The sequence below is a fragment of the Taudactylus pleione genome, unplaced genomic scaffold (genome assembly GCF_031769625.1).
Source record: "Taudactylus pleione unplaced genomic scaffold, aTauple2 ptg000078l, whole genome shotgun sequence".
Lineage (NCBI taxonomy): Eukaryota > Metazoa > Chordata > Amphibia > Anura > Myobatrachidae > Taudactylus > Taudactylus pleione.
In genome coordinates, this window is record NW_028284480.1 from 2,688,743 (window position 1) to 2,716,197 (window position 27,455).

The 27,455-nt window shown below is 40.1% G+C and overlaps 1 protein-coding gene across 1 annotated transcript in view; it reads left to right on the forward strand.

Annotated features, from left to right (window-relative positions):
• Window positions 1-27,455, forward strand: part of MYO18B (myosin XVIIIB) — a 586,172-nt gene that overhangs the window by 396,703 nt on the left and 162,014 nt on the right. Inside the window, exon 35 of the mRNA XM_088467895.1 lies at window positions 5,150-5,302. Within this exon, the coding sequence (XP_088324021.1) occupies window positions 5,150-5,302 (153 nt within the window). The remainder of the gene's footprint in view (window positions 1-5,149; window positions 5,303-27,455) is intronic.

Here is a 27,455-nt window from a genome sequence, read left to right on the forward strand (position 1 = left end):
TGGAAAAAATAGAAAGTTTTAGTTTACAACAACAATTTTTACAACATCATTTCTACATATGGGCAGCTCAAAGGGGCATAATACATTCTCTGACAGGTGGACACTGAGGATTAGGATGACACTTGTTTTTGGGATCAGTGGTCAAATGAACAGAGAACTGTAATTGTATACACTGTACTCACAAGAAGCCACAGACTCAGTCAGCCCACAGAGCAGATTCAGGGCAGATGTACTAAGCTCTGGAAAGTGATAAAGTGGAGAGAGAAAAACTACCAGTCACTCAGCTCCTGTCATTTTTCAAACACAGCCTGTAAGATGACAGTTAGGAGCTGAGCGGCTGGTACTTTATCACTTTCCAATTTATCACTCTCTAGAGCTTAGTACATCTCCTCACAATTAATCACTCCCATGAGTCTGCACTGCTGCTGATCTCCATGGGTCAAAGGAGCATGTAATGGGCTTCTCCAATTAGAACTCAGCATATACTCTTCTGACCCCTCTGCAGAGTCTTGTGAGATTTACCCAGTAATGCAGTGCCCTGGTCCTCTGCATGTAGCTGCTGTGCCCCCTTAACCCACCCGCCGTTTGCAGTCGCAGACAGTCAAAACAACCTTGATAACTGCCAGGCAAGCAGCTGCACTTCAGTCAGCGCCCTGCTTTAGCGAACGGTGCTGTCACCATAGGCTCCACCCTCCTGTGTTAGAGGGCGTAGCTAGGAATCAGTAGGGCCCACCAGAGATTTCTCATGCGGATCAGTCCTACCCTGTGAGGTACTGACTGGCCAGTCAGTGAGTGGCCAACTTTGTAGATTTAATCCTTTAGCTCTTTCAATATATCATTAAACTGCTATACAGCCAAAGTATTCATGCCTTTGGCCCTCCAGCTGCTTTGGAACTACACATCCCAGCATACCCTGCCACCATTTTGATATAACAGCATGCTAAAACTGTGGCAGGGCATCCTGAGATCTGTAGTTCCACAGCAGCTGGGGGGCCAAGGTTGAAGACCCATGATGTAAGTAGATGTGAATACACCTGTACTTAAAAAAGCATGACAAATTAATTTATTCTCCTGATTCTCCTGTACTAGAGCAATATTTCATGATACTGACCTGTTTGCCTTAGCTGGCCTGTAATAGCATATTGTAATCTTAGGTATATATACTGTACATAGTGTATTAGGCCATATAGGTTATTATAACTGAATCTCTTGTGTGCAGCCATCTTCCCCTGGCAGTAATACTGTAAAGTACCATCAGAAGTGGAACTGCAACTTTATTTCAAAAACACCTCATTTATCTCGCTGTAAAGTGAAATAGATTGCCAGTATGATTTATCAAGCAGGTTTTAAGCAACAAGGGAAACATAAAGAAAAAAAATTCAATTTCACACTAAGATTATAGTAGTTGGGAAGCGAGTTCAATGGACACAGAAGATGCTGTTACAGAATGGTTTGCATTTGGTCCCTGGGTACTGCACAGAATGTAATCATTATTGTAAACCTTAACAGGAAAACAAAATATAGACATGATTTGCACCGGCCGTGACTACAATATATGATACAATTTACAAGGGCTATATACTCTTATTACAGTTAATTGATAGTTTTGCAATCCATAATCTCATACAGGCTTGCATTCATTAGGTTTATGCTTTGTATTTGTACAGCATTACATGCATGCTCATTTCACTATTCCTCTACAGTAAAAATGCAAATACACTTTACGTGTTTGTGTCAGTGTCCTCATTACTGTAGTCTTTTGTGCAGAGGCATTTTAAGAGAAGGTGAGGGCTGTGTGCAGCGCCCCACCCCCATGTCTGTAGCTAGAGTCCTTTCCATCTCCTAGGCCGACCCCATTTTTCCGGACATCAATACGGTATAAGGGGTGGGGGGGGGGGGCAGTGCAACATGGGCACAGTACTAGGTACAGGGTATGTGGGTGGCGCTGGATACCCCCTTACCACAATAGAAGAAGTGCATATTTTTAGTACAAGTGTTAACAACCAGAATGTGAAAAAAGAGTGTAAAAGTATACAAAAAAATAAGCAGTGGTGGGATAATATAATTATACTGTATATATAGGAACATCTCAAGGATGATCAGTGGAAACAGGACGCACCTGAGCTCAATTTTGAGCTTCATTGCAAAGGCCTTTAATACTTATGTCCACAAAAATGTTTTACACGTTGTCATTATGGGATATTGTGTGTAGAATCTTGCGGACAAAAATGTATTTATTCCATTTTGGAATTAGGCTGTAACATAGCAAAATGTGGAAAAAGTGAAGCGTTGTGAATACTTTCCGGATGCACTGTATATATAGTAATAAACCCATTTTATGAATCTGTAAAACCGTAATTAATTAAATGTAATTTGCAATCCACAAACACAACTAAAGATTACACACATCTTCGTTAATCACTATGTTCTATTGTAAATTACATTCTGCAGCCAAATTTTTTTTTCCGCTGTCACATTGTTGTAATGACCAATTTTGGAAGATAGCTTATATTTAATAACCATAAAATGTTTGAGGCCTGTTTTTTTCCTTGTTTAGTAACTGAGAAATGTTTTCCCAATTCAAACACAAATAGCCTGTCTATTAAATTAGTGATTTGCATATTCCTGCATATTCTTAAAACATAGATAGGCAGAAGGGATAGAAATATCCGCAATTGGATCAACTAGAATAGTTTCTCCTGGTTTGAATATTGATTACCCGCTAGTCACAGAATCCCTTTGCTGTCAACTTTCAATAAAGTATTCCCTTACCGAGCATCAGGTGTCAGAAATAGTCTTGAAAATTGATACAAATTCTCATACTGCTTCCAGACACATTGTGTACATTTGTGCCATATACAAGTACATTACTGGATACAGTATTACAAAATAAGGTGTTCATGGTCCAAACCAATATGGAGAAATCTGCTTTTAAGGATTTCTATGTAAAAACTGTATGCCTAGAAAAATAGCCCTAGTCTAACAGTAACAGTACTTCACCAGGCACCATATTAAAAGTTTAGGGAACCAGTGATTCTGCTGTACTGTCCCGGCTCCACAATCAGTTCTGAAAATAGCAGATCTGGGGCCTCTCCTGAGCATGTTTTGCACTGAAAAGATCTTGTGGGTGCTTAGGATGACTGGTGGTGGTTGTGGACAAGGAGGGGGGTGCATAGGCAAACCCAGGGGGGGTTTCCGTCTGCCTGGAAACCCCCCTCTCCAGCCCACACCATGACCACAATAGAAATAGTAATATAATGGTATTTTACTAGCGCTGCATGTTCTTCTCAGTATCATAAATGAAACAAATAGCACCACCTGTGGATCTTTTAACATGTATCAGCCAGTAATAAATAACCTGTGCACCAATTAGGGGATTTGGAAAACATGCACTGTTAGGGATGCACTGCTATAGAGCCCAATATGTACATATATGTCCAGGACAGTGCTAGGTTCTTCTGCTACTCCCCCAGACTCCTGGACTTGCTCCCATGCCCTGGAATGGTGCCCACATCTAAAATAAAAACATTCAGCTCAGGCAGGAAGGCCCTACTGCCGCATTTAATGGCTTACTGTGATCTCTGGTCCTGTATATGCTGGAATTATTACACACAATACACTTTGGATGACGCATATTAAAGCTGGACAAGTGGTAATTATGCCCTCTTCATGGACTGGCCACACTCACTTTAAAATCACGCATTTGGAAACCCCCCTCTAGAAATCCTGTGTTTGCCACTGGGGTGGGGGGTGTTTGTCCAGGTTCTGCTCCAATGGTAGGTCTGCGATTGCCTATTCTGTTTGGCATGATCACCATTTCATACAGTGTAAATGCTCCACAACAGTAAAGCTATGCATTACAACAGGTCTTTTAAAAAATAATTCAGCACTTAATTCATACCATCTCCACTGTATGCCTAAACATAAATATGAGTAGTCCCTTCTTAACATGTTGTATTATAGCAGATCTTTTAAAAAATAATATATTCTCTTCCATTTTTGCCTAAACTTAGATATGAATAATCCCTTCTTAGCATGATTATTTCTTTAATCAATTTGGAGTCACATGCAAACAGACAGGACAATCCAAAATACTTATTTCTGTGATAATGGGCATGATACAACAATGAAGATTTGTGGTCAAACCTTCGAAAATGATGTCGGCAGTTTGGCCACTTACCACATATGCACAAAGCTCCGGACTGCTATACATTCCAGGGGTTCGATGCGGTGGGCAACGCCATCTAACAATGTATTAACAACTTCCCAGACAGGGATCCAATCGGATCTCTCCCAGCACCTTCCACGACGTGTGCGTCACTTAACGCATGTGCGCAAGGACTTCTGGGTCATAAATTTTAAATAATAAACCCGGATGTCATTCATTCGCAAAGGACAGCTCTAACTGTCTTTTGTGTATTTTTGTCAAGCATACGGCGTTAATAAACACCGTTATTGTTCAGATGAGTGACGGGATGTATCACATTCAAAATGCGATGCGTCATGCATCCCACTCCTGTCTTTGTGAGATGGCTGTTTCAATTGAGCATATATTTACTCTGGATGATGGATGGGTCAGGGCAATCCATATGTATACTAACATAAGAATAACTGTGCACCAAGCACAGCAGTTAGAATACAAAACTGAGCTTTAGTCATTGAGATTGAGATGTTTAGTATTTTTCAGAGCTAAAATTAGGGGATAATGGACAGAGTTCTCTATGTGCACATGAGCACACAGCTGTCATATTGCACCTGAGGTGGCTTGAACTAAATATATAGTATAGCTTGTCATTTTCATTTGAGGAATGACATGCATTGGAAGAAATCATGAATTGTCCATATGAATCATAAAAAGTAGGTAGCACTTTTACCAAATTTTGAACATTTTCACTCTGTGTGCAGAGAACAGATTTGCAAAGAGAATATACAGCTATCAAGGCGAACAGCCAGTTTCCTGCACATTGGGAGCATTAACCCAAGTATGCACTGGGTGGGAATGTAGTTGCACAGATCAGGTGAATGAGGCATTTTGGTTTGCAAAGCACTTCAGTATCGTCTCCTAAATGATCCCCTTGATTTGTCTCCAGTATATGTCAGAAATCCATTTGGTCACATACTTAGACTAATAAGAATGTTTTTGCTCCAGATAGGACATCGAGACTTTGATGTTGAAAAACGTCTACGGAGAGATCTGAAGAGGACCCACGCCTTGCTGGCTGACCTGCAACTACTGCTTGCCACCATGGGAGATTCGGGACCACCTGTGGATTCTGGAGAACTAGAAAAAGTTCACATACAGGTGAAATTTAAAATAATGAAATAGAGTATTTCACATACAGTACCTACAGTTCAACATTCTAGGTTATGCAAACTCGTAGCTAATTTATCTTACACACTGATACATCCCATCAAAGATAGAAAAGAGTTTCATCAGTTCTATAGATCATAATTTTTATATAAATTATATTCTCTGACATTTCTTAGCATTGTAGATAAAATCAAGATCCAGATACTAGGAATTACTGTAGATATATAACAAGGAGAGCATACGCACAGACAAAAATTCACCATGAAAGTTTAGCATACTCTTAATTTTCTTAGTAGATTTACAGTACATATGTAGCCTGAAACAATAAGGAGAAAATAAACTTAGTATGCAAAAGAAAGAGTGTCCAAAATCTAAAAAATTTTTTTTACAATTGGGCTTTTTGTTATGTTTTCAATTCATCATAATATTTATTTTGCCATAAAATTGGAGTAAAAAGTAATAAATACATTTGTATAATCATGCAGTATTATTCACATGAGTCAGGAATTATCTATAAAAGCCCATGTGCTTGGGACTTAAACAATAAGACAGGAAGGAAGCAGAGAAATAAATAAAATGTTGCAGAAAAGGAGTTTGAAAAAGAGATGAAGCAGCAGAAGAGATGGTAAAGGAAATAGTAAGACCTACTATACCTTTCAGGTAATCTGCTATCATAACATGGTGCAGTAACTATGTAGTTCTACCAAGGCTGCCAGATTTTCTTGAAAGCAGACAGTTTATCTATTATGCCTGATGATGTTTCTTTAATCATTGACCAAGTTGTTTACTGTTAACATATTGATATAGATCGCTGTGGAGTCTCACAATTTAGGATAACGAATTTTGAGGTCCAACATATTAATGAAATTAGTTTACATATGAGGCACCTGATTTTCTTTAAAATAGCTAATATGTGTCTAAAACATTTATACTACATAAGACGCATTGTACATTTGGGGTCACGTTCCATAGAACATAAAGAGGAGGCCACCGTAACAAATGATGCAATGTTATAGGACACCATGCACCAGCTCATTAAAACTTTAAAATAGTTAATCTCTTTTTAAATGAAATTGTAAACAAATAACAAATGCATCCATGGCACCCGTGACATACACAGCAGCTTCTTACTTGGCAGTTTTACATATGTAATAAGTCAATATCTTAACTTTAACACAATCTAGCAGTGACTGGAGAGAAGGCAATGCATCATTTCTAGAGTAAATGGAGCAATTCTAACAGCTGAGATTAATGGTGCATACACACGGTCAGATTTTTCCTTGAGATCTGAACGATAACGATTTAAAAATCGTTCAGTCGTTCATATCTGAAGGAAAATCTGACATATCTGACAGATCTGTCAGATCTGTCAGATGAACGATTTGAACGATGCGTGTTCCCGATGGTCAGATAACGATATCTGACATCTGATGTGTTTGCAGTCAGACTTGGACGATTTCCATTCATTTTAATGCAGTCAAAAATCGTTCAATCGTTCAAATCGTTCAAATCTTTGGTAAAAATCGTTCAAATCGTTCATCTGACAGATCTGACAAATCTGACAAATCTGACCGTGAGTATGCACCATTAGAAATTGCTTTCAATTTGTTCTATTATTATTATTATTATAATTATTATTATAATTATTATTATTATTATTATTATTGTTATCTTATAACAATAAGAATTTTAAGAACTTTTTAATTACATTTTTGGTACATTCTCTTGTTTCTAGGCTTATGATTTGGATCTTTATTTTAGTTGAGTTTGAGATGTCTGAAAATAAAAAGATATGTAACTGTTTTTAATTCACATTTAAATGTCACTCACTACATGATCCAAGCGGAATTAGCTTTTATCTGATCTGCCAAGAGAGAGTGTCCAAGAGGATCGAAAAATGAATTTACCAATGGGCTCTAAGCCATGTCCTGTTGTGTTAACTGTAATAAATATGCTCAATCTGCTACTGCACAGCTTGCCTCACTGTTCATAGATTCTCATCCCACTTATAAACTGATCTGTACTTCAGTGTTTAGATGGCATGTGTTTAGCTAAAAGAGCTTACCATTGTGGCCAGTGCAAGGATTAGTATTGTCCAACACCAGCATAATCCTCCCAACAGTTGTCTTTGTTCTGCTCTAAAAATAAACGCTTTGCAAAATAAACCAGAACTGAGAATGACCACAGAGGGATATCTAATAAATTGCAACACAGCTGCCTTAGCTATTTTCTGCCCAAATCTCCCATTGATTATAGTGAGAAAATCTGGCTGGAAAATGGCTTGACTACGCATGCTTCATGTACCAGGTTCGGTTCATTGAATTATCCCACAGTGCCCCCTGTTCCAGTGAAGAAGTAAATCATGACACGATTGTACAAACTTAGGCTGCAACATACTGTATCACTCCAATAAACAGACACAAATTCAGAAATTGTTTTATGCAGCCAGTCAGCAATTACTTTTCATTGCTTTAATGTAAGTTTGTTAGTAAATAGCCTCTACTATTTTTGTAGTGAAATACTTTAATCTGATATTTTACTTTCACACTTGTTCTTTGTATTGTAATATACTATTTCTCTTCTATACCGCCAGTGTATGTAGATTTGATAAAACATTAAGAGCTGGGTAGGGTATCATGATACATTAATCGATCATAAATATGGATGCTATTAGAACAACTTTGTCTTTGTAAGTGCATTGAGAGAAATGTATTATACTGTATGGCATAAATAGTGGCCTTTCTGCTTTTGCTTGGCATAACAGGTTATGAGCCATACACTAAAGGGTTGTAGTTACAATGTGGGAATTATCTTGGCAAAGTTTAAAATTAAATTTAATATCCTGTTTCTTCCGTACATAAGCTTGGATGAAACTCCAACGGTAATGATGTGTTTCAAATATCTTGGCTTAATGTAAGTTTTGTGACTGAGCACATTCAGTACAACACAAAGCCCAGAACTGCAGCTCACCTTAGAGGTATAATTCATACTTGCAATACCATCTTTTGAAGTTGAAAGCATCTTGGAGATGTCCAAAAAGTTTGGTTGATGATCTTGGGCACTGGGTAGAAATGTACACCCACTTCCTCTCATCAAGATGACAGCTTACAACAACCTGAAAGCAAAAGGCCAAGGTAATTTGAGGGAGAGACTGATTGAAAAGAAAATGTGATTTGGTTGTGTTCTATTTCAGAGAGAAAATAGAGAAAAATTGCCTAAGAGATACCTAACAGTAGCACAAATGAGAGCTTCTCTGTGAGTCCCTAGATTGAAAATGTACAAGTAACAGAAGTGCACAAATACGAAACAGGAAAGCAAAAATTGCTTTGTACTATGTAATTTGCGATAATTCTTTGCTGTCGGCCTGTTTTCTATCAGATGAGAAGCACAAAATTAATTTCTTAATCTCCAGTATTAAGTGATTTAGATCTGATCTCATGAAAACATTTCATTCGACTATATTTAGGCTATTATATTGCTGTTTCGGTGCATTTATTAATAATAAAAAATATTGCGACCGGTGGTAACAATCTGGATAGGTGAGCAGGAGGGTACCAAGGGTCAGGATAGAAGAGTAACAGAGTATGAATCGTTTTTGCAAGCTGCATAGGCCATGGAAAAAGGTTTTGACAGATGGGGGAGTGGAGGTGGAAAAATAGGCCCCTTATGCAAAGGTGACAACGCTTTTTAAACCATTATACAAAGAAATGGAATAGTCCCAAAAGCACAGACAATGACTGTAGGAATGAGAACAATGTCCCATAAAACTTGAGTTGTTCTCTCTTGTATAAACACCAGACTCTATTGTTTCCTTCTCCTGGTGATCTAACTGTATAATCAGCGCCTTTTCTTATAGCATGGATTGCACGCACCAAATGGTGACATTAGACGTTCCCTTAAAGGTTTGTTTTATACTTCCATCACATGACAAGTCAGGCACATCGATTTCTCATTCATATGCTCGTCACATAGAACCAGACTCACTTCTATGCCCCTTGTAACATGCACGTAACGGTTTCTTTAGGGAATGTGAGCAACCAGCAGGGTCCTTTTGATTCACCAATCCGAAACCTCTTTTTTGTTTTTTTTAAAAATAAATGTTTTTTTCCACAGACAGGTTACACTTAAAAAATAGTCACTGAAAAAATGTACAGATTATCCTATTGACCTGAAGCAGAGCCTTCTTACTAATACCCGGGATAGCAAGGTGTAGGCCAAGATGAAACCAGGTCAAAATAGGAAATCACTCCACAATCAGCATACTTCAGTCCCCCACCATCAACGCATTTCAGATGAATTGTCCTTCCTCAGGATGTCCATGCCTATGGGGTTAGAAATGCACCAGGGCAAACTGGGTTTAGAATATACTTATATTATTGTTCCTCTACATACAGCACAAAGGGGCGTCATGTTCTAGGTGTTTTGACTGCTATCCCCACACTACACTAGGCTTCTGGCACTAGGCTAGGAACTTTATTATAAAAAAGATTACTTCATATTTAACCATTTTAATAACACTAAACATATCATCAATACCTCCAGTCACTGGGCTAGGAACCTCCTTGGGTACCTGAATCAACTTCCCTCTCACTAACCAGAAGGACTGGGGTTTCATAGTCTCTACCTCAACTCTTGTCTTTCCCTCCCTGAGCAGCTGATCACATTGGCTCAGAGTTCAGGAACTTGGAGGGAAAGAGAGTGCGGTGCAGAGCAACCGGGGGAGGAGCCACACGGAGACACCTCACTACAAATCACCTGACAAGAGGAACAGCGTAGACAGTTTTGGACCACCAGGAGGGGATGTTTTTGCATTGTTGGGGGAGGGGTGTTCTTTCTGACTGCAGGGAGGGTTTTTTTTATTGGCTGCCAGAGAGGTTTTCTTTCTTGGGATAGCATAGGGGGATAATAGGGCACCTGACTACAATGCAGCATAGGCACTGTTTTTAACAGGTTTTCAGAAAGGGGAATAGTCACTCCTACTGCACTCCCCCCCCCCCCCTCCCCCTCTGGCTATGCTGCTGGAGACAGGGCTTCAAGGTACTCTTGGTATGACTTTCTAGGAATATATTGTATTTGTACTGCAGATACTGTATAATAGTAGTTAATGAAGTAGTCAGTGGGTATAGAAATGATCTTATGAGCCTGTGGATATGTCCGTTAAGCTCTTATATTGTGCAAAGGAAAGAAATATGCTTTTATCTAGAGTCAATGAAGTGTTGTGAGATACACATGTTGTTGACCTCTCACTGAAATAGGATTGTTGACATTGGCATGCGCAGCACATTTCATTAGGATGTGCGTCCAGCTAAATCCAGAGTGGGGTAATCTGCACGAGGGGCATTATTATGACAATATCCCTGCAATTTACCCCTATAATGTCCCACCCACCCCCAACTCATACCTATATTATGTCCTACCCGATCTCCCTCCATATCATCATATTATCATATCTCCCATCAATCCCCCCTAATCCATCACTTCACTTATCTATGAACCTATAGAGGGGTCTATTTACTAAGCAGTGTTAGGAGACAGAGAGAAAAGTGATAAGAAGGTGATAAGGTGCCAGCCAATCAGCTCCCAACTGTCATTTATCAAACACAGCCTGTGAGATGACAATTGGGAGCTGATTGGCTGGTACCTTATCACTTCCTTATCACTTTTCACTCTGTCTCTTAACACTGCTTAGTAAATAGACCCCCTAAGATGTAAAGGGAAGGGGAGAGTGCCGCTGTGCTACTATGTATTGTGAGTCATTGAGTGACGCACGCTCTGACACTGTCATCTTATTGGAAAGCCAGAGGCACAAAGACAGCATCCTTATGTGCACACACCTATGATTATTGGATGCTGGAGGTTTTCTCTGAAGTGAACTGGAAACGCCCTGAGATACTGAAACTTGACAATGTTGAACATCTTTGTGGTTTCTTGGCATAGCAATTATCAAGGGTTATCGTGTTGTAGTTACAGTATACAGTTTTCGCATGCCCGTCTAATTTGCCTAAACACACTTAGTGCTTCCTACATTGGACCTGATCCAGAGCTGCATGCAAACTACACGTAATGCTGATTTTTATGTAGTTGAGAGATTTCATTGCAACTGCATGAGATGAATGGTATCAGAAATGTCGTTGAAAAGTGATAGGCGTTCATTTCTATTGATGCACACATTTCCAGACACACTTTGTAGTCACACCACCTTCTATCACTGCATTCCATACTTACCTATACTCCCAGAATGTCAGACTCATAAATGTCACAAGTAGACGACCCTCTTGTACCCCTTCTACTTCTGTATTGAAGTGGGCGGGCAGTGAATCACTGCATTTTGCAGTGGTGACAGGTCTGTGATGATTTGATAAACTGCTCTCTTTAGTATCTCCCAGAGTGGAGTCTAACATAGGGCCTCATTTATCAACGAGTTTTATCATTCACAACGAGTGATAAAACTTGTTGCGTATGATGATAAATGGTGCTCCAGCCAATCAGCTCCCAACTGTCATTTTTCAAGCAGATGACAGTCGGCAACTTTGCTGCATACTCTCCTGTTAAACGTATTAAATGTAAAGGTTTTTTTAGAGGAAGAGAAATAGTATTTTCATTTTCATCTCTGCCTTAATTTTACTTAAAGAAGTTAATGAACTGTGGTTCTTTGCACTTTATTGCTGACTGTTGCACAAAATAGTGCTTCCAAATAATATGCTCATTTAGTCTTCCCTGTTATCACACTAATTATTACGATTCAGAAGCCTAAAGCAGCTTGACTTCTACTGTATTAAGTGCCCAAAATGAGAAGCCACTGCCGTAATTAACTCAACATTCTATTTTTTTAACCACTTGCAAATGCAACCCTTGCAATCTGCAATTATAACCTAATGTATGTATACAGCAAGGAACCTCACATTACTACACAGACCACATCTGTGTTAGGCAGATGTTTGCACCTGTCTCTGAGAAGAGGCTTGAAAATAGAAACACTTGAATGTAATGTTGCATCTCTTCTTAATCTCTCGGCGTGAGAATGGACTTCTTTCGTGTTGAGAGGATTTTTATCATAACAGACAGATTTTCTCTATGTATTGCTGGAGTCTGCTGACATAATGCATACAAAGACTCATAATAAGAAAACAAATAGAATGATGTATAAAAATAATTCCATTTTACTATACCATTGCAAAGCCACACTAATAAAACAAGCTCATATCAATAAAAATATATTTCAAAACAACAGATGCGGAATGTGCTTTTCATCACCCCGCAGAGGTTCACAAACACTCAAAAATCTAGATGCTAAAAGTACCTATTACCTGCTCTCCACCATGGTCACCATGGGTTCCAACTCTGCCTGTAAACAAAGTACTAAATGTACAAAGTACAAAGAATGTACACTAAAATAATCTTAAAAAAACAACAACCAAACGACTAACACAAAAAAACTAGAGAAGACTTAGATCAATACACAGCATGGTGTACTAGGAGGATTGAAACTGGAAACATGAAAAGTTTTTTTTTACATCTTTCACTCTTGATTTGGCAAACAGGAGATCACCTTTGCTCACTGTAGATTCAGTTTTATAACTACATCAATAGCTTTCAGAAATGCTATAAAAGTACACAGGGAGAAATATATGTTAATTTGCCAACTGATTTATTCAGTATGCTAAAATCACACATTCTAGCTGGTTGTAATACAAAATGGATGCGGATTTCATGAACAAAATGTAATATCCTGAGCCATTTATTTTTAATGTAAAATAAAATATTTGAAAGGGAATTGCCCAAAATTAGGAATTGATTAATGAGATACTTGTAGCCCCATGGACCTAGAGCTGGGACACAGATACAAATGCTTGTACAATCTTCTTTTCAACAAAACTGTCAGAGCACTTTTACCTCAGATTCCGGGCACCATTCTAGAATTAACTGAGGTGTCTCACATTGCATAGTTTGCCTCATGTACAGAAAATAAAATACAGTATGCTGCCCCCCTTAAGGTGCATACACACGGTACGATATATCGTTATCATATGAATGATAACGATATTGTTCAACGATATATTGTTCATATCGGTCGATATCTATGATCGTCCGTACATGCAGGCCAATCTGGACGATATCGTCAACTTTGCCTGTTCAGAGATGTGGCAGGAGGACTTCACTGAAAGATATCTTTCCTGTCGTTGCTGGTACAGATCGTACCGTGTGTATGCAGCTTTGTACTGTGATATAATCAAGAACCCAAATTAGTCAGTAATCCTACAGAGTTACAGCATACTAGCCTACTTTTATATTTCCTCCCCGTGAGAAGCCTGGGGAGGAGATGCAGGTGGGCAGCGATGGGGGCGGGGCCTGATGACTCACATCATTAGGCCCTGCCCCCTGTGGTAAATCGCCGTGATTAGCGCATATTTAAATAGGGGCAGGACCAAATGACACGATTCTTGTAGAATCGTGTCATTAAGCCTCGCACCCTACTCGGGGACCCCTGATCTCAGTGAAAATTCTCCCCATTCTGCCCACTTCACTAGGAAGTGGGCAGGAATGCGGGAGAAGTACCTACTCTATCGTGGGTGCGGGGGGTTTGCCGAAAAATCCGGAGCCTCCCGTGACTTCCTGGAGAGTAGGCATGCATGCTTTACAGGCTTATTAATTAAGATAAAAGAATGTAGCAATTCCTGTAAAATGGGTGTTTTGGGAGAATTGACACCTTAAAGAGTATTGGAGTATTTACCAAAGGGGTACCGCAGCAGATATCTCAGTCTTTACGATCGTAAAGGCAAATCACTTTACTTTTTAGCATTCATTAATATAGTTCAATTGGTTCCTCAGTATTTAAATTCTCTCTATCTACATTAGTGCTTTGATGTCAGTAACTAAACCAGTTTACTCATCAAACAGGCATACATACTGCACACATACAGCCAGATATACAGACATACAGTACATACATACACATACTGTACAGCCAGATATACACACATACAGTACATAGATACACATACTGTACAGCCAGATATACAGACATACATACATGCATACACATAATGTACAGCCAGATATACAGACATACATACATACACATACTGTACAGCCACATATACAGACATACATACATACACATACTGTACAGCCAGATATACAGACATAGATACACATACTGTACAGCCAGATATACAGACATACATACATACACATAATGTACAGCCAGATATACAGACATACAGACATACACATACTGTACAGCCAGATATACAGACTTACAGACATACACATACTGTACAGCCAGATATACAGACTTACAGACATACATACACAAACTATACAGTCAGATATACAGACATACATACACATACTGTACAGCCAGATATACAGACATACATACACATACTGTACAGCCAGATATACAGACATACATACACATACTGTACAGCCAGATATACAGACATGCACTTTTTGATGTCTGGGGAATTTAATGTTTAAAGCTGCATTACTATCCAGAGCTGATAAGATCCTCCCATAAATTAGGCTGTAGTGCAATAGTCACATAAGAAAAGTACAATTAGGAAAGTAAAATTAATATATATGTAACTTTATTATGACATCATTCTGACCATATTAGAATATTAATATCTGCAAAATGGATACTAATTTTCCCTTACACCCAAGTAAAATAAAAATTAGTGTTACAGTTAATCACCCAGTGCTTCACATCACATTAATCAGCTAATAAACTATAGATGAGCACAGAGAAGTTACTATCTACAGTTTCTTTTATCAGTGTTTTGGCTCTAGTGTTTTTCTGATACAGTTGATACTCTAAAGATGAACACTAAGTAATAAGATTAGTCATTGTGGCCATTTGTTGAAGACAATATGTTCATTAAAACATACTTGATTGGAGCGTGGGGGAATTTCTCAGTAATTGGAAACTGGAAACCCCTATAGTATATGTACCTGTAGAAGGGCATACTATAATTGTAAAACACAATGTTTAAAATAAATATGATTCTAGCAGTATAAAGGGAGTTATGATTTGTGATTGGCAGCTGACAACATGCACAATTTGCCAAGGTCTTCTTTTACTGGTGATCGAATTCTAAACAAGAAAATAATGACAAGTAGTTTTAGTGTTTTAGTTTGTATTCACTGTAGCTAGATAACGATTTAAGTGGTTTTCAACTGAGAGTTTATGTGATATATCGAGAAAGAAGCAGAAAAAAATAAACATTTACTTTGGCAACTGTGCTTAGTGTTCGAGAAAAGATCAAGATGGGTGTACTGTAACTTACATTCATTAATGTAATACACGCTATACAAAAACTTATTTATCTTTTTAAGCAGATGGACTGTAAAGCATAACCTTTATCATGTACCTTACAGACTACACTCAGAATAAGTTACGCTTTTTCAGTTTGAGGCCTTACATATTAAAGGCCGCAGTGGTAGTGCCCCTTATGCAGTGCCCACAGTGATAGTGCCCCTTATTCAGTGCCCCCAGTGGTGGTGCCCCTTATTCAATGTCCCCAGTAGTGGTGCCCCTTATGCAGTGCCACTAATGGTAGTGCCCCTTATGTAGTGCTCACAGTGGTAGTGTCCCTTATTCAGTGACCCCAGTAGTGGTGCCCCTTATGCAGTGCCCCCCGTAATGGTGCCCTTTATGCAGAGCCCAAAGTAGTGGTAGTGCCCGTTATGCAGTGCAACCAGGAGTGGTGCACCTTATGCAGTGCCCCCAGGAGTGGTGCCCCTTATAGTAATGCCCCCTACAGTAGTGCCCCCAGGAGTGATGCCCCCTATAGTAGTGCCCCCTGTAGTAATGCTCCCAGTAGTAATGCCCCCTGTGTAATGCCCCCAGTAGTTGTGCCGCTTACACAAAAACAAAACAATACTTACCTTAAGCCCCGCTCCTGCGTGCATCTGTGCATGACATCTCTCCCATAGTGCCAGTGGGGGGAGCGGAGCCAGAAGCCGGAGCTCAAGAGTGAGCTCCAGCCTCCGGCTGCCTCTGTGGGGAGGGAGCCGGGTGCCTGCTGGTAACAAAATCTCAGCGGGCACCGGGCAAATGGAGCCTCCCTGCGGCGCTGGGGTAAGATGGGTCGGAGGTGGTTCCATCTCAGAATAGAAGTGATGGAACACAGTTCCGCCCATATTCCGGTCCACTTTAACCCCTGGATAGTAGTAGTAGTAGAGACACAGGATGACAGCTGGGGAGTTGTGATAGTAATAGGTACAGATGACAGCTAGGGGTAAATTTACTAAAGTGAGAGTTTTTACAAGTGAGTTTTAAAAGTGATGTTGCAACCAATCAGATTCTACTTAACATTTAACTAGCACCTTCTGGAAAATAATAGCTAGAATCTGATTGGTTGCTATGGGCAACATATTTTTAAAACTCACTTCTAAAAACTCTCACTTTAGTAAATTGTGAAAAAATACTGGGGAAAGCCCTGTGATAATAATGCCACCTGGAGGTGGCGTTATCCAGGGTCTTCCCCGGTTACCTGACTCCTGCTCTGCTCTAACGGGCAGAGCAGAGCCCGGAGCCAGCCCCATTGATCAGCTGTGTGGTCTAAACAGACCACACGCTGATACACTGTAAAAAGAAAAAAAAAATTAGGAAAAAAAAAAACTTACCTGAGTCCAGGGACCGGAGATTGGGGCTCCGGTGATGTCTACCCTCCGGTCAGCTGGTCTCCCAGCCTGCACTGGTGCCCTTGTCATCAGCTGACCGGGTCCCAGTGCAGAATGGGATGTCAGCTGACCGGAGCCACGGAGGACATCATCGAAGCACCGATCACTGTAGGTAAGTGTAATTAAGGGAGGAGGGGTCACGGGGGGGTCCGCGATCGTGTGTGTGGGGGGGGCTTAGCATCGGGATGGGGCTTAGAGACAGTCGGTCGGCGCATGCGGCGGCACTTGTCACAGTATTTTTTGCGAAAATACCGTTATAAGTGTGCGGAGGGGATTCGCAGGGACAGAGCTTTATCGCAAGCTCTGTCCCTGCAAGGGATTTTTAGTAAATGCGAATTCAGGCCCTGAATCAGAGCTGGACGCTCTGACAGAGCGCTCGCTCTGAATCAGGGCCGTCCCTCTTACTTTTTGGAGCGGCCTCCTGGCCACTCGCATAGCTGTGGGTGACCACCCACAGCTATAGTGAGCGGCCAAAATGATGGTTGCGATGGTCAAGACCATCGTGACCATCGGGCTTGCGACGAGACCCTTGTGGTAGGGTCTCGTCTGCCGCAAGCCCTGGAGTGCTTTTGGCTCTATCAAAGCCAAAAGCACTCCCACTGACATCACTAGTAATGTCAGTGGGGCCGGCCCCAGACGGTAGGCGTTCCCGTGGGAATGTCTCCGTCTGGGCAGCCACGCCCCTGGCACGCCCAACCAAGGGGGCGTGCTGTCAATCACCATCTACAGCACGCCCCCTTTGGTGCAAGACCCATAACGACGGCTTGGCCGTCGTTATTCGGGTCTCGCGCATGCGCACGACGGAGCCGCCTCCGTCGTGCACATGCGCACTTGGGCAACATCGACCCGCTTGCGAGCGCTCAGCGCTCGCGAGCGGGTCTGAATCAGGCCTTCAGTCGGTAATATTACACTACAATCTGCATTCAAAATGCGGATTGTAGTAAATAGAGCCCTAAGACTCAAGAGACATTTCAATTATTTAATTAGAGTGGGTCAGATAGAATCAGGTGGCCTGATTCAGATTTGGGAAAAGAGTAAGATAGAGCAAGAAACTGTGCACCATGACAAAGCATGTAGCAATACAAAGGGTGCAAATACATACATTTATTTTACATGTGGGGTAAATACAGGCTGCTGTTGCATGCAGCCCATACTTACCGACTTTCCTATCGTCATCTCCGGGAGCAGCCCGGAGAGGAGATGCTGCTTTCAACTTCAGGGGGGGGGTCGGCAGACTGTAGTCACCACAAGCCCCTGCCACTTTTATGGGAAAAAACGCAAATTGCGGATCCGTGAGGTGGGGACGGGGCTACATGATGTGATTCGCCCCCTCCCTACAGACCTGCAAATTCAACGTAAAATCTCCCCATCCTGACCACTTCACTAGGACGTGGGCGGGATGTGGGAGATCTGCCTACTCTTTCGGTGGTGCTGGGGCTACCTGAAATATCGGGAGCTACCGCCACTTCTGAGAAAGTAGACAAGTATGATGCAGCCCACAAATATTGGACAGCTTTATTTTTACACTGCAATTTAGATTTCAGTTTGGGCATAGCCCTCCCACATCTACATCTCTCTGAACATTTTACATCCATGTTTTACCAAGATGCACAGTTGGTAATTTCAAGGAAACTCTAAAGTGTAAGATACTTTGTTATATACAGTCAACTTGTAAAGCTTTTACACTTTATATAGTGATTATTTAGAAAAAAATATAATTGTAAATGGATTTAATTTTTCCCAAGAGTGTTTTAAAGTGTCTATTTCACTAGATGAAGTTTATCTAACATCAGTGTAACATATAGTATTCAGTTAGCGGCGAAAACTGCATTTTGTTTCACCATTGGCGAACAGGTGAAAAAAACTGGATAAATGTTTTCTCCATCCCAGACCAGGAGAAAATAAATGCAAAATCCCTATTTCTGGCTAAAAATGTGGGGATTTCTTTCAGAACCCTTTGGACACCCCCCTAATGATAAATTATCGGAAAAAAAAATCGTAAGTTGCGTACTTCGCATGTTGCCGCTTTCGCCTGTTTTTTTGGGGGGGCGAAAAACGGTCGTTTTCACCAATGGTGAAAAAAATGTCAGTTTTCACTGCTAAATGAATATGGCCTATATTATGTCTGCCCATAGATCTCTGCATGTTTTTTTTCTTGTAGAAAGAAAAGGTTGTGTGAGTCAAGTTACAATTGTCTTCTCAACATATACAGTACCTGTGTATGTAAATTATTTGTCTCATTAAAATATAGCCAAGTTTCCTTTCATGTTAAAGTCAAATGCAGGTTATGAAAAGCTGTTCTCTCTGTATCTGGAACATTATAATTCTTTGATGTTTCCGGCAATTAACATTAAGTAGCTGTGAATTTTATTAGACTTTCTAGACTGATTGTATTAAAATGTCATAATATATGCATAAACATTAATATGTGTTAGAATATAAAATTACAGTGTAATGTAGAGTATGGGTAATATATGGACTAAAATGTTACAAGCATAGGATCATTTATACTTATGCACATACAGGTAAGTACACACTGTATGCTGCCACACTCTGAGTGTCACTGACATGAATGAGCACCTTCACATATAAGAAGCTGATGGCTAATTCTTCTTCATGTCAGTTGCCAGTGTTCCATGTGGGGAAGCCAAGAAGGCATTGAAATCACTGGATGAGTGACATTATGTAACTAATTCAGTGTTGTAGGTGCTCTAGGCTGGCCTAGTGATAGCATTGTCCCTGTCTGTGGGAGCCATTGCAAATATCTGTATAATCAAATCCATGGAGTCATTAGGGAATTGGTATGTAATACCGCCAGCCGCATGGCCGGCAGTTTGAATCCCGGCAGCGTCAGGCCGACAGAGGAACAGATCCCGGCAGCGGCAGCCCGACAGCACTGGAAATCCTGATCGTTCCTAGATAAGTATTAACTAACCTAACATACCCCCCTAACCTTAACCCTCCCTTAGGGGTGCCTAACTCTAACCTTCCCCCCAAGTGCCTAAACCTAACCCCCCTTCCATGCTGCCTAAACATAAGTCCCGCGGGGGGTGCCTAACCCTATCCTCCCCCTGGGGGTCCTAACCCTAACCCTCCCTCCCCCTAGCCTAACCCTAACCACTCATTTTACCGACGCCCGGAGACCTCGGGGGGGGGGGGGGTTTGGTTTAGGGCTCCCGGGGGGGGACTTAGGGTTAGGCATCCCCCCGGGAGCCCTAAACGTAACCCTCCCCCCTGCGGCTGTCCGCTCGCAGCGCCCAGCATCCCTTCAATCGGGATGCCGGGCGCCGGTCTCCCGGCATTGGTAAAATGAGCGGCGTCTACATCTAGACGCTGGGCATTTCACCCTCGCTGGGATATGACAGTCAGGAAGCCGGCTGTCGGTATAATGTCAGCCGGCTTCCCGATTGCGTCCCGTCATTAGGACACGTCTGTAGGATTTGGCCATGGCCAGCTATTACAGCTTTGGGATTACTCATCAGTATTGGGTAACGGAAAGTGGTGGTGGAAATGTACAAATGGTCTGGATTACCTATATAAGATGCTGCAAAGTTAGACTGCTTTCAAAAACAGAAATGTTAAGAGTATATTTTTATCAATTTTCAAAATGCAAAGTAAATGAACAGAAGATTAATCTAAATCAAATCAATATTTGGTGTGACCACCCTTTCCCTTCAAAACAGCATCAATTCTTCAATTCTTCTAGGTACTTTTGCAGTCAGTTTTTGAAGGAACTTCACTGTTGCCTGTAGACACTCATTATTGTACCTGCAGACACTCATTAAAATCCTTGGAGTGCCGCCTGTATTTGCTACTATATATATATATATATATATATATATATATATATATATTACATTTACAGACACAATCCTCCTTTTGCTATCACCATCTCATGATGTCAATAGCAAAAAAGACCGAATTAAAAAGTGCATTATTTATTTAAATAAAGCACTTTTCCATCTGGAATTTTATTAAAGATTCTTTTTTCATTTTCCATATTTTTAAACATTTACTTTTTTTTTTTTTTTAAACATGAGGAAATTGGAAGCCCAGGTCAAGAGTTCCACTGTGCATAGGAGCCAGGTGATTGATCTACAGATGAGTCACTTACTACTGTCAGCCAGAATTGTGTACCACTCACTGCCTCGGCATTAGAGAATTAGTCCTGAAATCATGAATTATAGCCGTATAAAATAAAAGGCAGGATGTGCATAAAAGCTGACATTTTAGAAAAGCATCGGCCACATTGACAAGTGTTTTGTGCTTTTAAAGGTACTATATCCAAAGTGTGAATTATGTGAATGTCATTTGTGTAACACATCTATGTGCAATTATTTTACTGAAATAGAAATCCAGGACACTGATTACAGGGCAATGTAATATATACAAAAAGAACCATGAATCCTGAGAGCTTTGAGGAAGGCGCAGAATCCTAGACATATTGTACACTCTATTCTGTTCTAGAATAAAACTACTCTTACATGAGAACTTGTTCCTTCATATGACCATGTCTTTTTGTACATAACCGATAATGAACCTGTACTAATTATCATGAGGGTGAGACCAGTTGAATAGTAGAGATGTGCGCGGACCCCGCGTTTTGGTTTTGGCATAACCAGCCACAATGTTATGGTTTTGGTAAAACCACCCTCAAGTGTTTTGGTTCGCTTTGGTTTTGGTTTTCTTGAAAAAAATTATAATAACAGCTAAACACATGTAACTTGGACCTGTTTTTGTTCCTGTAGTAATATTAACATCAATAACATTAATTTCCAGGCAGAAGCGTAACTAGGGTTGATGGCGCCCCGGGCAAATAAAAATATGATGCCCTTTGAAAAATGTTGTGAGATATTATTCATTTAAAGGGGCCTAAAAAAAAAGGAGAGACAGGCACAGGCAAGGGAAGGAGAGAGGCTGGCGCAGAGAGGGCAATGGCAGAGAGTGTCCGCCAGTAATAAATACACCTGTGCATCAACTAGAAGATCTGGAAAACATGAACAGTTAGGTGAGCACTGCTATAGACCATCAGGAGGGTTAATTATTAATGCCATATAATAATACACTATCCAGTGCATGATGAGACAAATGTGTACATATATGCCCAGGGCAGTGCTAGGTTCTTCTGCCCGGACTAGCTCCAATGCTCTGGAATGGTGCCCACATCTGAAATAAAAATATTAATGTTATGGCCCTACTGACACATTTAATGGCTTACTGTGATCGCTGGTCCTGTATATGCTGGAGTTATGACACACAATACACTTTGTATGATGCATATTAAAGCTGGTTAAGTGATAATTATACCCTCTTCATGGACTGGCCATACTCGCTCTAAAATTAAGCATTTGGAAACCCCCCTCTAGAAATCCTGTGTTTGACACTGCCTGTTCAAGTACATGCGTCCCTGTCACTCAGGCTCAGCATGGTGCCCTGGTGTTGCGGCCAAGCCTAAGGAGCACTACTAATTTCATGTGCCCCACCCTTGTTACGTCACTGTTTCCAGGCATTTCTTGTCAATTTAGACCTCCTCTCTACAATATTTGCACCTAAAATCATGAAGGAGGGACTTACGTTAAGTCAAAAACACGCGAGATCCGATTTGTGGGAAGACCCAAGTCAGGACTTTTACTCTGAACCTCAAAAGTGATCCGGGACTCTGTTCCACTCAGAACCCCAAAGTTTGGGTGAATTCGGTTTTCAGAAAAACAGAACCGCTCAACTCTATTGAATAGTAGGACTGCATCTTAAATTCTGCTTGCTCACATGGGCCATGTAACATGATGACTCCATATATATTAACACATAAAATATTGTATGCATTATAGAAATAATACTGTGTATACTCTAGGTCTTCTACTTGGCAATTTTATTTGAGACGCATGTTAAAGGAACATACTTTACTTCTTGGTTTGTTCACATGTAGACTAGATCTTAATATGTTTGCCATTAATGAAGTCATTACTTCCCTCTTATAACCATTTCTCCTTCTTAAAATGAATCATACTGTGTTTCTCACTCTGTCTTTTGTTTATTTGTTCACATAATAACGCTGAAGAATAAATTCTGAAAGAATATAGAGCTCTGAAGACTGATGATGCCCATTCAAACTCCCTTTTTGCTTCTGCAGATTGTAATTGAGCAATTTGTCACAATTTGACAAATGTTTATGCAATATGACCAATTTAAAAATAATAATCTAGTATGTAATGATTGTGACAAAGTGGGTTGAGTACTCACACCCTGCCGTAAACAAACAAAAACAGTAAAATTAATAAAAAATAAAATGTTGAGATTTATTTTTCTTATGTAGTCTTTAAAGTTTATTAGTTAATCAAATAAACAAAACAATCCTGTATGTTATAAGGACAAACATTAATAATATTCCCATTTTTTATTTTATAGACTGGACAACAGAACAAAAAGTAGTATCAATGGAATTGTGCATTGCAAGGAAACATTAGTTGTCTCCTACACTTTCTAAACAAATATACATAAGAATGCAGCTTATGAATGCACTATAAACCTATGTCTCATGAATATTTGGTTTGTAAGTGCCTCTGTGACCTCACAATTTCTTAGTGCTTTGATTGGCTGCAATATAATTAATTTTTTATTAGGACCCCCATGTTATGATTTTGGTTTTCATTGTCATGTTTTGGTGCTGGTGAAATAACCCTGAAGTGGTGGATTTTTAAAAATGTATAAAGCAGCAAAATCATATAACTTGTACCTTTTTTTGTTGCTACAGTTTTATTAACACATTAATTTACAATCAATTCCAGTCAATTTTGACCACCTCACAGCACCTGAAATCACACAGAAGGGACTTAAATGCAATCCAAAATGTGCGAGATCCTGTTTTTAGATCCGAGTTCTGAACTTGCAGAGAAGACCTGAGTCGGGACTCGGTTCTAGTCGGAACTCCAAAGTGATCCGAGTCGGGACTCGGAACGCCAAAGTTCGGTGTGTTCAGGTTTCTGCATAACCAAACCGCTCATCTCTGATATAAACTGACTGTCCTCACTGGGAGTAGATGACAGCTGAACCATTAACTAAATTTTTACTGTTATATGTTACAATTTGGCCCACATAAGTTACAATAAGCATAGAGCAAAATGTTTTTGTATGCATGTCACTAAATATTGAATGTTTTTTCAATTCTTTTTTCCCTGTGGAAGTAATATTTATGAGTGAATCAGGTTTCCATTTGTGGAAAAACACGGTAGGCCTCATTCAGAGGTGCACGTTATTGCAGCCCCCCGCAATAATATGCAAATGCTAGCGTCAGCCTTCCCCTTGTGTACTAGAGTGCATTGGACTGTGCAAGCCCTGGGACGCCCACTTTCAATGACCGTGGACAGTGCATCTCTGCCGGCGGTTCTGAACACCCCATCATCGGTGCACCATCGACCTTTGCACTAGCCTATGTCAGACTTAGTGTCTTGTTCCAAAATTCATATGAACATGGCCTCAGTGGCTGTGACTCTGCATTTGAGAACACATTTGTCTTCACTGACACGCCCGCGACACTCGCATAACACGCCCATGAGACAGCCTTTTGTTTGCATTCACTTCAGGCCACCTCCCAGTCACCACCCATGTCCGTTCCTAAAGCCAGCGATGCCATACGCAACAGTACACACTCAGTGGAACGTATGCACCATAAGGGTTTTCACTATCTTTCATGCATGCACAGTAGCAAATAATCGCTCAACTGCGCTAACAGCGGTATTGCTTGCCACTCTGATCAGGCCCTGTACTTTTTACATTATATATTTTTTTACATTTATATATTATTCAAGAATAATAAGTATATTTTATTTTATGAAATAATATAGGAATACCAGCCATTTTGTGTGACCGTGCACTGCATTGAATTACAGAAAACACTTTTTCTCTGTTCATACTGTATAATATGATTAAGCTGAAGGAGTAAAGACCCAAAATACCTCACTACAACAGCAACTGCCTCTTAATACAGTATATTACTTTGTACATCAGGGGTTCCCAACCACGGTCCTCAAGGCACACTAACAGTCCAGGTTTTGAGGCTAGCCATACTGGAGCACAGGTGACTTAATTAGTACCTCAGTTATTTTGATTAACCATCTGTGCTCAAGCCTGGATATCACCAAAACCAGGACTGTTAGTGTGCCTTGAGGACCGAGGTTGGGAATCACTGTTGTACATCATTCATTGGCTACTATTACCCCGTTCCTGCAGCTTGTGACACTGAATTTGTATCTCATCTTATTCATTTGTGTTATATGCAGGAAACTAAATGTGAAAATATTGTTTAAAATATGTTTTAATGTTCTACCATTTTGTATATACACTTGTGGGAAACACAGTGAGTATTTTGTTTTTCTTAACACACAAGAAGCAGCCATACTGTAGGTAATCCTTAAAAGTCCTTTTGCTCTCCTTTCTCTCTTCCTCCCCTCTAAATTATGTTTTTTTAAAGAACTGTTGCTAGAGAGGGGGCATGGTCATGCTCTGCCTTCTATAAGGGTCTTTGAAGATTGTGTGCACTAAGGGTTGTTTCTCCACCTCCTTTAATAGGTCGGGCCCCTCAACAAGTCCAGCACGGGTAATCTGTAATGGCCCCAACCTCGGCTCCCCTGAGCACATAGCCTCTGTATCCCATGCAGTTCCATCATTGATGGTGGTACTTCAATTGGGCTGTGGCTGTAAGAATGTGCTAAAAGTATTGCTGTGCCAATTTTTTTATTAATATATATATAACATCATTAGGTAAATCATTTGACATCACTTTACAAAATTGAGTTAGTGTGCCTCTATATTTTCTAGTGCTGAGAATGTTTATAGCTGGATTAAAATATTTTATGGGTTTAAAATATAGTTGTGTTAAAAATAGAGATATGCATAATTAAAACATCTATTGAAGAGAGTATAAAACAAAACACATAATGTTATTTTATTGTAGTAGGTAGATTAATTAGTACTGACAGAGATACAACAATAAGTTCAGGAGCTTCTTGAGCGTTCAGTCAGCGTAGAATCACATAATCTCATATCTGTGGACTTGTGCTCAGTAATAGTTGTTTTGGAAAGATCAATTTATTGTAGTGAAGTTTATTACTAGAAGCTGGATTTGTAATTTATTTTGGCTTTAAGTTTATATACTCAATCAATGTTAGCTAGCTTGTAAATATATAAGTATATATATATATATATATATATATATATATAGTCAGGTGCATAAATATTGGGACATTGACAGAATTTTTATATTTTGGCCTCTATTCATCACCACAATGGCTTTGAAATTAAACAAACAAGATGTGCTTTAACTGCAGACTTTCAGATTTAATTTGAGGGTAATTACATTCAAATCAGGTGAACGGTGTAGGAATTACAACGGTTTCTATATGTGCCTCCCACTTTTTAAGGGGCCAAAAGTAATGGGACGAAGTAAACAATCCTAAATCTAACTTTCACTTTTTAATACTTTGTTGCAAATCCTTTGCAGGCAATTACAGCCTGAAGTCTGGAATGCATAGACATCACTAGACGCTGGGTTTCATCCCTGGTGATGCTCTGCCAGGCCTCTACTGCAAATGTCTTCAGTTCCTGCTTTTTCTTGGGGCATTTTCCCTTCAGTTTTGTCTTCATCAAGTGAAATGCATGCTCAATCAGATTCAGGTCAGGGGATTGACTTGGCCATTGCATAACTTTCCACTTTTTAGCCTTAAAAAACTCTTTGGTTGATTTTGCAGTATGCTTTGGGTCATTGTCCATCTGCACTGTGAAGCGCCGTCCAATGAGTTCTGAAGCATTTGACTGAATATGAGTACATAATATTGCCCGAAACACTTCAGAATTCATTCTGCTGATTTTGTCAGCAGTCACATCATCAATAAATACAAGGGAACCAGTTCCATTGGCAGCCATACATGCCCACGCCATGACACTACCACCACCATGCTTCACTGATGAGGTGGTATGTTTTGGATCATGAGCAGTTCCTTTCCTTCTCCATACTCTTCTCTTCCCATCACTCTGGTACAAGTTGATCTTTGTCTCATCTGTCCATAGGATGTTGTTCCAGAACTGTAATGGCTTTTTTAGATGTTGTTTGGCAAACTATAATCTGGTCTTCCTGTTTTTGTGGCTCACCAATGGTTTACATCTTGTGGTGAACCCTCTATTTTCACTCTTGTGAAGTCTTCTCTTGATTGTTGACTTTGACACATATACACCTACCTCCTGGAGAGTGTTCTTGATTTGGCCAACTGTTGTGAAGGGGTTTTTCTTCACCAGGGAAATAATTCTCCTGTCATCCACCACAGTTGTTTTCCGTGGTCTTCCGGGTCTTTTGGTGTTGCTGAGCTCTCCGGTGCGTTCTTTATTTTAAAGAATGTTCCAAACAGTTGATTTGGCCACACCTAATGTTTTTTCTATCTCTCTGATGTGTTTGTTTTGATTTTTC